Source organism: Dromiciops gliroides, chromosome 2 (genome assembly GCF_019393635.1).
Source record: "Dromiciops gliroides isolate mDroGli1 chromosome 2, mDroGli1.pri, whole genome shotgun sequence".
Taxonomy (NCBI): Eukaryota; Metazoa; Chordata; class Mammalia; order Microbiotheria; family Microbiotheriidae; genus Dromiciops; species Dromiciops gliroides.
The window spans coordinates 542,846,013-542,859,837 of NC_057862.1; the positions used below are offsets into that span (position 1 = coordinate 542,846,013).

Below are 13,825 nucleotides of genomic sequence, written 5' to 3' on the forward strand. Positions count from 1 at the left end.
TTTGATTTTGGTCTGTTTAACCAGACAAATGGGAGATAAGATCATGTTAATGCTTTGTTTTTGTGGATTTTCTATTTTTCTTTTTATTTTTGTTAAAAGAGCCAGCAACTTACTCACACAAGGAAATATCTCTCCCTCTCCCAACCATGCTTTTTCAGAGAAACCTGAAGAGATTCCTGCTGCTTTTCCCAGTTCCAACACTAATTGTTGCTCTAATTTTGCATGCCTGGAGGCAATGACCCACCCTCTAGAAGCTTTTAATCCCCTAGCACCTGGAGGCAAAGTGGGGGAAGAGGAATCCAGGCCTGAGTTCAAAATCAAGTCTGATTCAAATTGCTCTGGTCCCTCCCCTCCTCTCCAGACCCCACCCTCTACTCCTCCTATGGCCAAGCCCATAGCTTCCCCTGCCTGGGAAGTCCAGAGATCTGATGCGCATGCTCAACTTTCTCTAACTACATTTGCAGCTTCAGGCTCAGCCCTTCCCCAGCCTGGCTGTGCTTCTGAGACAACCTTAGAAAGCCCTTTAAATTCCAGATATACTCCTTTTGTTCATAATTTTGCTAACCTGCTTTTGTCTTTAATTAGTAATCTTATAAAGCATTTGTATGGTGAAAAGGCTGACAGACAATATAGAGGGGTTAAAGAAGAAAAACTTAAGCTGAATAAGAATGACAATCATCAACATAGTTCAAGACTCTGCTTTTGCCATGGAAGGGTATATATTTTACAGAAATGTAGAAGTAAGCAGCAAGGTATTGATATGAGTATTGGGGATTTTAGATATCGGAATCAAGAGTGTTCTGAATTCACTCAGATTATTAATGTCAGTTCAGAGGTTACATAGGATTTCTATGCTATTACATATACATTTTGGAATTAATGGTATAGGTTTATTTTCATAGAGATTTTAATGCTTTTGAGATTGTGTCTTATACTTAGTTTCTAAAACAAGGAGAATATTTGTAAAAGCTTTTTATAGTCATGCGATCAAGTTTATATTTTGTAATACTCTTATTAATATTAAGTTCATATTCATTTAGATTTCCCTAGTTTGAATTTCATTGTCTTTTATTATTCCACGTGTATTTTCTTCTATTCATTCATCTATCTAATTTTGAAACATGGTTTTGATTTCATAATACAATGTTAATTCTAGGAGTATTGTGCTCCCATGTTCTGAGTTGTTTGTTTTTGTTATTTTTTCTCAACTGATTATTTGATCAAACTCTTTAAAGCATTTCCCTAGCAAATTGTTTGCCATGGCAAGTGTAAATTGATTCTAGAAGTATTATTTTTGATAAGCATATTCCAAAAAAAAAAAAAAGAGGGGAACATTTGTAAAAGTTGTCTTTGAGATTGTGTTGTGCTTTAACTTGTATTTAAATATGTTCAGATTTTTTAAGAAAGTAATTGTATGCTAAGTAAAAAAAAGGTATTATTTGAAATTGTTGCATAATTATATATTATATTCTGAGTCAAGATGTATTCACATTTTTTGCAATCATTTATTATCCTCAATTTTTAAATCCATATGAGTCTTGGATTATGGGAACTTATCATTTAAGACATTAATTGCCTTTATTCTGAGTTATCAGATGCCAGTTGGCCAAGATGCCATCCAATCACAAGAGGAATACATGCAAGAGCAGACACTGAACTGTCACATGAGGGGAGACATGCATGAAGTCAAGGTATGGCCAAGGGAACGGCTTTTGACAAATGTTGAGGTTGGATTCTCTTGGTTTAATATTTTATTTTATTTTTCCCCACAATATCGTACAGATGGCTGGAAGTATTGATCCCACCCATCTCACTTCTACACCTGGCTTCTATGCTCCCTCCTATATGCCTGATGCCATGGACCATCTCAATCCCATGCATCTGATTAAGTCTGACTCAGTTTCCTCCAATATGTTCGGTGGCATGGACGTATATTCCATCCACCTATTTTAAGCCTGGCATACTGTATGGGCAGCACATATTGCTCAAGTGTGGGAATGCTCATATCCCATCATTTCTCTGTTCTTTTATGGTAACCCCCATAATTATCTCAGGTGTCATGATAAATAACAGTGTTGAATTTGGCCTTGACATCTGTTACTAATTATATTAGATTTTAAAATTTCTCATAATGGCATGAGGATAATTAGGCAGATGATGCAAAAAGTGATGAAACAGATAAAAATTATTTTTAATAATTAATATTGCAGCAATTGTCTTCTCAATTACCCTCCATAAGGGGGGGGACTATAGTAATATTATAATTTTAAAGAATGTTTCAATTTTTGTTTTATTATATGTTTCATGTGTAACAACTAAGATTCTGTATTCCCTTAGACATGTTTTTGAGAACTTTCATTGTTTGATTTGATTATTGACAAAGCTATTTTAAAGTTGTGTTAAGCTCAATTTTGTAGGAAGTTTTCCTGGCTGATTACCAGCATCCATACCTCAACCCCTGAAAAGACTTCCATTCCACGACTACACCTAGAGGACATCTGAGAAAAGACTTTCAGAGACTTTAAATGAACAGTTTTGATTTGTTTTTGTTGTTTTTTTTTTCTCTTTCTGTTATAATATACACCATCTGTAACATGTATTCTCTGCAGAGGCCCTCCCTTTGCAAGACCAATGTCAAAGCGTCGGTTCATGAGGACAAAAAAATCGCCCCTCTGGACAAAACTTTCCTCTCTTCCTTTTCTATATTGTTGTTCACATATTATTAGTTAGCAATAGTTATTATATTCTTTTTACTGTTCCGTCAAGGAAACATTTTGTTTCTTGAGGAACAACAGGGGGGACTGTAACGATTGGAATGACGCCACCTGCTGGATACTTACTGTAGAAGAGTTCTGCCCATGAAGGGAAGGTCTTTGAGGGCAAGACCAGGAGTCAGGAAGTGACGCGGGCTAGTGGGAGGAGGAAGGAAGAGACTGGCGCTCAGTCTCGCTCTCTTTCCTCTGGACTCTGGCGGAGAAGGGAGCTAGAAATGTGCTCTCCCTTTAATAGATAGGAATCTAGGCCTTTTTCTCTCTCTTTACCAAATTCTTATTCTCCTTAATAAATGCTTAAAAGTCTAACTCTTGCTAAAGCTTATAATTTATTGGCGACCACTCATTAGATATTTTAGACAGTTTAGCTAGAATTTTAGCCTTAACACTTCCAAGGATGTTTTAGATAACTAATGTGAACCAGGAGTCTGTGGGGACAAAAATTCCCTCCCTCCCCCAAATACTAAATATGAAATGATGTATGCTACATTGCCAAGTGTTGTATTTAAAAAATAAAAAATGAAAATAGGATTACTTTATTTTATTTAGCTCCAACAGTTTTCCAAGTCCTTTTATGTGGAGGGTATCTCATAATCTCAAGATTAGTATCCATAAAAGCCCATCACAAGCTCAAGTATTGTGTGGCCTATTTAGAAAACAGTGGTCTATAGAAATAATCACAAGAATCTGCCACCTATTGTCCAAAGTGAGTAACTGAAATGATAAATTCTACTAACAGTCATCACACAGTCAATAATGCCCAAGTTCTGCTTTTGACCTTCAAATTTATCAAATTCTTACTCATCAAAGAAACACTTATCACAGAATACTAAAGTTGGGGGGTTTATATGATATCAGTTGATATAAAGCAAACAGAAATAATGTCTTTTAATTCTTAGGATTTCCATAACTATTAAGATCATACCTGAATCACAGAGTAAATAGGTAACTAATCAATGTTTCTGGAGTATTACAAGGGAGAAAGAGGGGTCACAGGGCAAGAAGGATGGAAGGGGAGGCGGGGAGAGGGGGAGGGAGGGAGGGAGGGAAGGAGGGAGGGAGAGAGAGAGAGAGAGAACACAGCAACAGAAAACATAGAATAACATAATGAAGGTCAGTATTAAGAACATGAATGGCATTCAGAACATTATAAATAAGGCTGAGTTATAATTATAAATGATTAATTTTGCTTCAAATAAACTCTAGTTTTATAGCAACATGCAGTTTTTTTTTGCCACAGTAATTCATTAAATATAGTTTTTTATAGCATTGACTCAAAAGGTAAGGTTATACTGTCATATTATAGCATGAGATCTTTTTTTTTGTATAATAAATTGAAACAATGCTGTTTTTTGGAACATTTTTTCAGAACAAAATATTCAACTTCTGATTAAAATGACAAAATCTGTAAAATAGACAAAGGCTTACAGTCATTAATAGCTAGGGTTTATGACCAAAGGCAGATTAATGCAGAGGGCCTTGTTCAAACAAAATTGGGAAATATAGAGGAGGGATAAGTTTGAACATATTGCCATGTAGGCAGAAATGTTCTGCAGGCACTTAGAAATATGGAGAAGAGAATACAGGAAAGATTAGGGCAAGATATACAGATCAGGGAATCATCTGTATAGATATAATAATGAACTCCAAAGGAAACTGTGAAAGAGTAGTCAGACAGGCAGAATCCCATATATCCTAAGAGATCCAGCTCAGGTATAGCCTTCTTTCCATCTCTCTCTACTCTAGTCCAAAGTAAGTATATTCTTTCTACTGAATTCCTAAAGCACTCTGTGCCATTCATTTACACTTCATCTTATTAGCAAATTGCAGCAAAACAGGGACAATCATATATTTCTTTGTCCCACACAGTGCCTCCTAAACAAACATTCTACTATTTGTTAGCTTGAATTCATTTTTTCCACAGGCATTAAGATAAAAGAATTATGCGTCAAGGAATAAAACAGAAAACTTGTTTTTCATCCAAAATGTTGTAGTGACAGAAATGTGACAGCTACTCCAAAAAGAAGAAATCAAAAATAAGGGCGATTCCTTCTGAATAGATTATACAGAGACTTCTGGCAATTTCTCTTAGAATCAAATGTTTCTTACTTGTAGCCACTCTCTCTCCACAAGAGCCTCAAAACCACGGATGGTCCTACATCTTGGTTCTAAGATGATCTGGGCCAGGGAGGTAACCTGGAGCGTAGAATCAGTTCCCTCTGTTCCATGAATCAATACCGATGCTCCTTCCCTGATAGGAAAATCCAGAGCACAAATGGGATACTCCCGACATGTTCAATGAACTCTGTTAACAATAAACATTTATTGAGGACAAATAACTTTTAAGGCAATGTATACTTCTCCACAGCCCAGCAGGTTCTCAGTCTTAATAAGATTGCTAAAAAAAAAAAAAAAACCTAGATTTTTCTCTAGATTGCAGCAAGGAAGGAAATAGGGGAAAAAGAACAATTGTACAAAAATTCCCAAATCGTGGCCTCTTTGGTGGTCAAATTTCACAGACCCCCTTCAATTTTCATACCTGAATCTCCCTTCCTTTCTAGAGTTTGTAGTATTTCAGTTTCATAGTAGGTGCTCTTACTCCTTTCCCTTCTTTAAAAGGACATCATCAGCCCTTGGTTTTCTTCCTTTAAAATATACCCTTAAATTCTGTTTTTGTACTTCCCTTTTGTTCTTGACCCTGATTTCACCTTTTGACATAGCAGATAAGACAATGAATTTGGAGCCAGCCAGACCTACGGTCCAGGACCCTAGTCTCTTGGCATATACTGTTTGTTCTCTGGACCATAGTTTCCTCATCTTTCAAAAGTGAATGAGTTGGGGGGCAGCTAGGTGGCGCAGTGGATAAAGCACTGGCCCTGGATTCAGGAGTACCTGAGTTCAAATCCGGCCTCAGACACTTAACACTTACTAGCTGTGTGACCCTGGGCAAGTCACTTAACCCCCATTGCCCCACGAAAAAAAAAAAGTGAATGAGTTGGATTAGTTGATCTCTAAGGTCAAAATCCTAGAAGCCTTCTCACTCCATACCTGCTATATTTATTATGGTACATCCTTAGAAGTTTCCAAAACTTACTTTGAGAAATATTTTACAACTCATATTTCTAGAGCTTTTTATGACTTTCAAAGTGCTTTCCTCACACAAAACTTCTGAGGAAGTTGTACAAGTATTACGAGCCCCATTCTACAGATAAGGAAACTAAACTTCAGATGCCCAGGTTACACAACTTGTGAGTGGCAAAGCTAGGCTGTGAACTTTCATAATGCTTTATACTAAAGAGCCACTAAAGTCTTTTATCTTAATTTTCAGTGGATGTGCCAAGAATTGGAAGATGTGATTTGACTTCATTTGCGCAAATAACAATTGCTATCTCTTCTTCCTCCCCTCTCACTACCCAACTTTTTGTAACCTGGCTTCTAACCTCTTTCTTCAACTGAAATGGATCTCTTCAAAGTTACCAGTGTTCACTGGTTACCGGTTCACAAAGCCACCGGTCTTCACTGCCAAATCTTATGGTCTCTTCTCAGCCTTAATCATTCTCCATCTATTTACTGATGACCCTCTTGGATTCTCTCTCCTCTTTGGATTATTGTGACATTACTTGCTCCTGGTTTTCTTCCTATTTATTGGACTGCTCCTTTCCAGTCTCCTTTACTGGTTCATATTTATATCCTCCCTCTAACTGTATTCCCCAAGGTTCTGTCCTAGACCCTCTTCTCTCTCAGTGACTTCATTAGCTCCTATGGGTTTAATGAACTTTTCCAGGCAAACGATTCCCAGATCTCTATATCTAGTCTAAGGCTCTCACCAAGCTTCAGTCCCACATCACCAACTGCCTATTGGACATTTCAAACCGTACATACTAGAGACATCTTAAACTCAAAACACCAAAAATGGAACCGATTCTCTCCCTGCCAAACTATCGTCCTCTTCAAATTCCCCAGTTTATGTCAAAGGAACCAGCACATTTCTAGTCTCCCAGGTTTGTAACCATGGTATTATCCTCACCCTAACCCATATATCCAATCAACTGCCAAATCTTGAATTTTCTACCTTACAGTCTCACATCTGATCCCTTCTCTCTCTTTTCACAATTACAACCTTAGTTTAGGCCCTATCATAGCTCACCTGAATTACTACAAGAGCTTCCTTTTTGGTCTCAAGTCTCTCATCCCTCTAGCCTATCCTTTTCAAAGCTACCAAACTGATTTTCCTTAAATTCAGGACTGCCTATACTGCTCCTTTAATTCAGTCAACTCTAGTGGCTTCCTATCCTATTCCTAGGATAAAATCTAAACTACTCTGTTTGGCTTTTACAGTCTTTCATAAATTGGCCCTAACTTATCTTTATAGCCTCATGAGACATGATACCCCTCTCTCTTTGGTAATTCCACCAAACTGGCTAGTCTGTTTCTCAAACCCAACACTGAAGTCCTCTCTCCTTGTTTTTGTATAGGACATCCCTCACACCTGGGATCTACAACATCCTTACTTTTGCCTCAGGGCACTCCTCTTTTCCTTCCAAATTCTAGCCTTTCTTAACAGCTCCCTCCCCCCCCCCCCCGCTCCACTGTTAGTGCCCTCCATCCCTACCTACCTTGTATTTGCTCTTTATTTTTGTTTTGTATGTAGTTATAAAAGTACTTGTCTTCCTAATAAGAATGTAAGTTCCTTGAGAGTAAGAACTTTCTTTTTTGTTGTTGTTGCTAAAAAGTTTAGAGTTTATTTCACTTAACCATTGAAAAGACAATATTTTTAGCACAGTTAACCAATATTCCTGCTCATTTTCACTGATCCCATATCCATTTTATCATTTAATTTTGTGTTTTTTCATGTTGCTATTGAAGTTCTGATGTTTACTCAATGCCATTACTGACCCAATGCAGGTGCTATGGAAGTCCCAGGTAAAACTAATTTATGAGTAGTTTTTAATATGCACAGTAAAATCCTATCAATGTTTTAAGTCTGTAAAAGATACAAACCACATGCTATACCAGATAGTTACTTCGTATATAATTGTCCACGAGTGTTTTTCAGACATGGCATCTATCTTTCCAAGAACAACAGCTAATTAACCCTGTTCTTCCAACTATTACCAGACATTTAATAGCCACTGGCTTTTTAAGTCCAATAAATAATTTTAGTTGCTCCAAATGAATTTCTTTCCTCATTAAGGCTTTTATGTGGATACAAACAAACCCTTGACTAGAACATCTTCCAACTTTAATTCTTTGTTGCATTTCTAGTCGTGCTTAGAAAAGATGTCTTCTATACATATACTGGATACAATAAATGGCCACTTTCAATGCTCTGATGTTTCTTTGCAAAAGGGGCTAATTCCATCAACTTCAGTGCTACTGACCAACTCGTACAGTCAGTAGAAGACCATGACCAGTCTGGCAACTGCAAGAAGGTAAAAGTGAGGCTTTGTTTTCCTTCCACTACAAGCTCTGTGTGGGGAAGCGGTACAAGTCCTATTTTCTGAACAAGGACTAAACTTTCTTTCATCAAAATAAGGGCAAAAGCAGATGAATATAACAATTGTCTTTTTCTGTCTTACATAACCAACATCAGCTTAATCTCTAAACAACTCTATGCTCCTCAGAGGATGTCCCATCAATTATGAAGGGTTTTCAGGATGGTTACTCTTGGTAAAATAGAACCTATTTTTCTTATATGCCACACTACTCAGTCAAGTCTCTAAGAGCAGGAGTCATGATTCCACAGGTTAGCAGAGGAACCTCTTTTTATGCCTCTCTTGATTCCTGTATTTGCATTTCAAAGTTTCTCTTCAGCTTTGGTCCTTCCTTCAGGAAACCTTGGGCATCCTCTCTTTAACTGAATGCCCATTTTTGGGGGCATAGCAAATTGCTATTAGTTGTAAGCCTATGTTTTGCCTATTGGAGTAATATATTTCAAGCTCTCTGCTCTTCATTTATTTGCGGGGCAATGAGGGTTAAGTGACTTGCCCAGGGTCACATAGCTAGTAAGTGTCAAGTATCTGAGACCAGATTTGAACTCAGGTCCTCCTGAATCCAGGGCTGGTGCTTTATCCACTGAGCCATCTAGCTTCCCCCCACCCCACCCCGACCCCGCCCCACTCTTTATAATGGTGGTTTCGAAATTATGTGTGGCTCCCTCTGTGGTATTTAGACTCTTCTCACTCTACTTTTCATCTGCTGTTCTGCCTGGTTTCAACTTCACTGAACAACATGCCTCTGAATCTGGTATTCCTGGTATCCACCCCTTCACCCTGTTCTCCTGCTTTTGTGCTGTCTCCCCCCATTAGATTGTAAGCTCCTTGAGGACAGGGAGTATCTATTAACTGTATCCTCAGCACTTAAGTACAGTTCCTGGAACATAGTAAGCACTTAATAAATGCTTATTTTTTTTTCATGGCTACCTACAGTATTTGTTGTATGACCTGGAAGTTCTGGCACGTGGCTATGATGTTCCTGGAAGTTTTAATATGGAGGTTTCTATTTTCACTAGGTTCTAACAGATCTCAGAAGTTTTCTTTCATGATTTCTTGAAATATAATACCCAGGCTCTTTTTTTATTATTATTATAAATTCCAGGTGGTCCAATGATTCTTAAATTCTCTCTTGATCTATTTTGCATGTCATTTTATAAGAAATACCTTATATTTTCTTTTTTTTTGTTTTTAAAGTCTTTTTACTATATTCTTTGTCTCATGAAGTCATCAACCAATTTTTGGTCCATTCTAATTTTCAAGGAAACTGATACTTAGGTAAGATTTTGTAACCCTTGTATTAAGCTGTTAATTCTCCTTCCAAGTCTTTCTTCTGTATTCTATGGTATTTATTTTATGATATCCTTTAAAAAAATTTTCTGCCAATTTTTGCACTTCATTTCTATTTTCTTCCCACTTCATTTCTTCAAGAAATTCTTGCTGTCAAGATGAGTTTTTCTTTGAGGCTTTGCTTGTAAATATTTTAGAGATCTTTTATTCTAGATTTGTCTTTTGTGCATTCTTGGTACCATAATAGCTTTATCATGGTAGTTTTTTGTTATATTTTTTTAAACTCATTCTTCCAGTCTTACTTTCTGAACTGTAACTTTGCGTTAGTTAGGGCACACTCCTGGCAGGAATGCTGGTGCCCATTTGGTCCTGATTTAGATTCTCTGGAATCCTGCTGCTCCTTTTTCTGGATATTAAATGCTATGCCAGTAAGTCAGTCAACAAGTTTTATTAAGAATTTACTATCCAGGAAGCAGCTAGGTGGTGCAGTGGATAAAGCACTGGCCCTGGATTCAGTAGTACCTGAGTTCAAATCTGGCCTCAGACACCTGACACTTACTAGCTGTGTGACCCTGGGCAAGTCACTTAACCTTCATTGCCCTGCCCCCCAGCCCCCCAAATGTTAAGAATTTACTATGTGCCAGATACTGAATAAGTGCTAGGGACAGGGCTAGAAAGGGATAAGAAAAAAGGGCAAAAGATAGCCCCTATTCTCACAATCTAAGGTGGAGATGACATGCATATTAACAAGTCATATATACAGGATAAAATGGAAATAATCTCAGAGAGAAAGCATTAGTATTAAGAGGAATCAGGAAAGGCATCTTTTAGCAGGTGGGATTTTAGCTGGGACCTGAAGATGAGCATTGGGCTGAGTTCAAATCTAGCCTCAAACACTTAGTAGCGTGTGACCCTGGGCAATTCACTTAATTTCTGTCTTCCTCAGTTTCCTCATAGCGCTTACTTCAAAAGACTGTTGGAAGATAAAGTGAGGTACTATTTGTAAATTGCTTAACAAACTGTACAGTGTTAATGCTCACTAATATTATTGTTGTTGATGATGATGCTGTTATCTTGTGTAGCACATGATGTGAAGAGGGAAAATGATTTGAACCAAAGATACAGAATTGAAACCAAATAGAAACATGTTATATACCCACATTCCTATATAAATCAAAGTCTAGCCAACAAGAAGAGTCATATGAAAGATTCCTGAGATATACTTTACCTGTCGATACACTGAGCAGCCAGACAGGCAGTGGTTAAAATCTCTTTGATGTGAGTCAACCAATTAGAAGCCTCTAATTTGCTAAGCCACCGATCCATGTTATGTGATTGGTCATTACAGGCTTCTACAAGTTTTATCAAGCTCTCCTGAAGAATATGATACCTTTTGAGGAAAACAAAAAGAAAATAACTCAGACTGTTATTAAAAAATGCTTGACTTTTACAAAGCACTTTAAAGTTTACAAAGTATTTTACATACAATATCTCATTTGATAATGCAGAAGCACATCAAAAACTTTTTTATTCCAACTAAAAATATTAACAAATAACATTTCTTTAAGTTCTTAACTTGGGGATCTATAAACTTTTCAAAAATATTTTGATAACTGTATTTCAATATAACTGGGTTCTTCTGTAATTCAATATATTTTGCTTTATGAATTTAAAAACATCTTGAGAAGGGGTTCATAGGCTAGGAAAATTTTCCATGATACCAAAAAAAGGTAAGACCACTCACTCTAGTTGAAAGTTCTCATGGACTTTTCTCTTTAGGAAAATGTGTAAATCATCAAGAACAAAAGCTAAGGCTCTGAGAAAGTGGCAATCTAACTTGGAACATAAAATACCCCTTTTTTACTTAAGATCACTGCCTTTCTTATCCCTTGAAGAGATGAGAGTTCTGATGCTCCCTCTTTTCTCTCCTGAAGGGAGCAAGGTACTGAGCTCAGGGAGGTTCCTTTGATTACTACAAGGGAACACCAGCTGGAGTAGGCAAAGAATGAAATGTTCTAGAAGAACATTAAGTGACTTATTAGATGAAGTAGAATGTTAACTCCAAATGCTATTTTAACAGAATGGGACTTATTCCTTGTTCAATATTTCTATAAATGTTAACTCATGTTGTCTTTTGGTAGAGAGATGTCTGAGGGCATAGTGGGACTATGTCAGTTTGGATATTTCTCACTCTGAGCCAGAAATGCTTGGATTTAGAATAATGTTAATAAAAATGGTTTCTGGCAAAATTGTGCCTAAAATGCATAGTACAATATTACTATTTTTCTTTAACAATAATAACAACAACCCTGTGGGCAGGGAGGTAACACAGTAGCTAGAGTACTGGGCCTGGAGTTAGGAAGACCTGAGCTCAAACCCAGCAACAGACACTTGTACTAGCTGTGTGAACCCAGGCAAGTCACTTAACCTGCCTCAGAAGTCACTTAACCTGCCTTAGTTTCTTCATCTGTAAAATGGGGAATAATAATAACACCTACCTCCCGGGGTCATTTGAGATATTTGTAAAGAGTTTAGTACAGTGCCTGGAACATAATAGGTACTTAGTAAATGCTTGCTTGTTTCCTACTTCCTTCCCCCCATGTGCCATTATTTTTTATATATTACAGATAAGGAAACTGGGGCTCAGAGAGATTTATTCAACTGTTCATAGTTAACACCCTGGAGGGAGGCTAACATACATGAGCTTAAACTTAACCAATTATGGCTTTAGTAGTTTTGTCATAAATCACCACCACTAAGAATAAGGATCCAAGTACCAATATCAAAAGAAATCTGCACAAATGCTTAAATGCCTTAGATAAAATCTGCCATTCTGAACTGCTTGTGAGTAATTTTTGCACCTGAAATAAGAGCAAAGGCTCTCTCAGTGGCAACCATCAGCCCAACCATTTGGCAACCATAGCTATTTCAGACTTCCCTGGTGTTTTCCTGGCTCCAATGCCTACCAGTACCAGATGTCTGGACCAGTAGCTTTTCGCAGTTTATTCAGAAGTCTTAGCAAATACAGACAAGAAGCTGGTTAATTACAAAAGTAGGTGGGTGGGACACAAACATCTATGTATTACAGCTTTGGAATTTAATATTTATTAACAGTTCATGTCTGAAGATCAACAAGACTGAGCACAGTACTACTGCCTATGGGGAAGATTTTTGTGTTAATAACCATAAGGCTGATTTTTAAAAAGGATATAAATAACCCTTAACACCTTCAGCACCTGGGATGTTCTCTTATCACCCCCCATTTTATCAAACACTGAGAGAATATCAATAGAACTTTGGGTCTTTAAAACAAAAACATATGGGTATATTTGAACAAGCAATTTCTAACTGGTTAGTTAAGAACCCACCTGCCATGATTACCTTTTATTTTAAAAGACCTTATATTACCTTCTCCAGTAGGTTTTACCTCTCAATGGACTTGTGAATGCGTCTCCACTGAGGATAATGAGCCTCCTGCTCAAAACCACCTCCTTTAGCTCTAGCTTGTTGAGCCACATTTAGAGATCGGGTATCAATAATGTAGCCTCGTTTTCCTGCGCGAAGGGTAGCATTTATAAGTTTTTCATCTTCCTTGCACCGTCTCCCATTGGTGCCTGTGAGTGGCTGACTACTCCGGATTATCACCTAGAAAGGACAGTAGAGTTTAAAATTCAATAAGAGCCTGGAGAATTGACCAAAAAAAAATAAAGAGGTGAATAGCTGAACTGAAAAATTTCAAAATAACATGTCCAAAGGAACCTGAATTCTTAAAAGGATGAAGAGAGCAAGAGTACAAACAATATGGTTTGGAAAAGGCTGAGAAAGCATTATACCTAATTATTTATCAAGCTTTGGATAAGAAACAGGAAAAGGGATTAAAGTTGTGATTTCATTGGTGTAGGGAATTCCCAGGAGAAGAAACTCTCTCTACCAATGCAGGTTAGCCATTTCTCTTAAACTTCCAGTCTCAGAGATTCGCCTCGAGTACTAAGATATTAAGTGATTTGTCCAGGGTCACACAGTCACAACCCCCATGTAGCAGAGGAGGAAGTCAAACCCAGGTCTTCCTGGCTTCAAAGCCAGCTCTCTACCCATTATACCCATGCTGTTTCTCAAGCCCTGGAATAGAAGTCAAGAGACAGATGTTCTAGTTCTGATTTTGATAGTGACTTACTTTTACTACAAATGGGCTTAAAACTGCTTTACCACTTCAGGGAGAAAAAAATATGCGTCCGGTTCATATTTCTCACCATATCTGTGAGGTAATGGAAA

The 13,825-nt window shown here is 37.4% G+C and overlaps 1 protein-coding gene across 1 annotated transcript in view; it reads right to left on the reverse strand.

Annotated features, from left to right (window-relative positions):
• MTMR9 (myotubularin related protein 9) overlaps positions 1 to 13,825 on the reverse strand; it is a 56,993-nt gene that overhangs the window by 16,249 nt on the left and 26,919 nt on the right. Inside the window, exons 5-7 of the mRNA XM_043982621.1 lie at positions 12,981 to 13,198; positions 10,782 to 10,943; positions 4,881 to 5,022 (exon numbers count right to left, since the gene is read on the reverse strand). Coding sequence (XP_043838556.1) covers positions 4,881 to 5,022; positions 10,782 to 10,943; positions 12,981 to 13,198 — 522 coding nt within the window. The remainder of the gene's footprint in view (positions 1 to 4,880; positions 5,023 to 10,781; positions 10,944 to 12,980; positions 13,199 to 13,825) is intronic.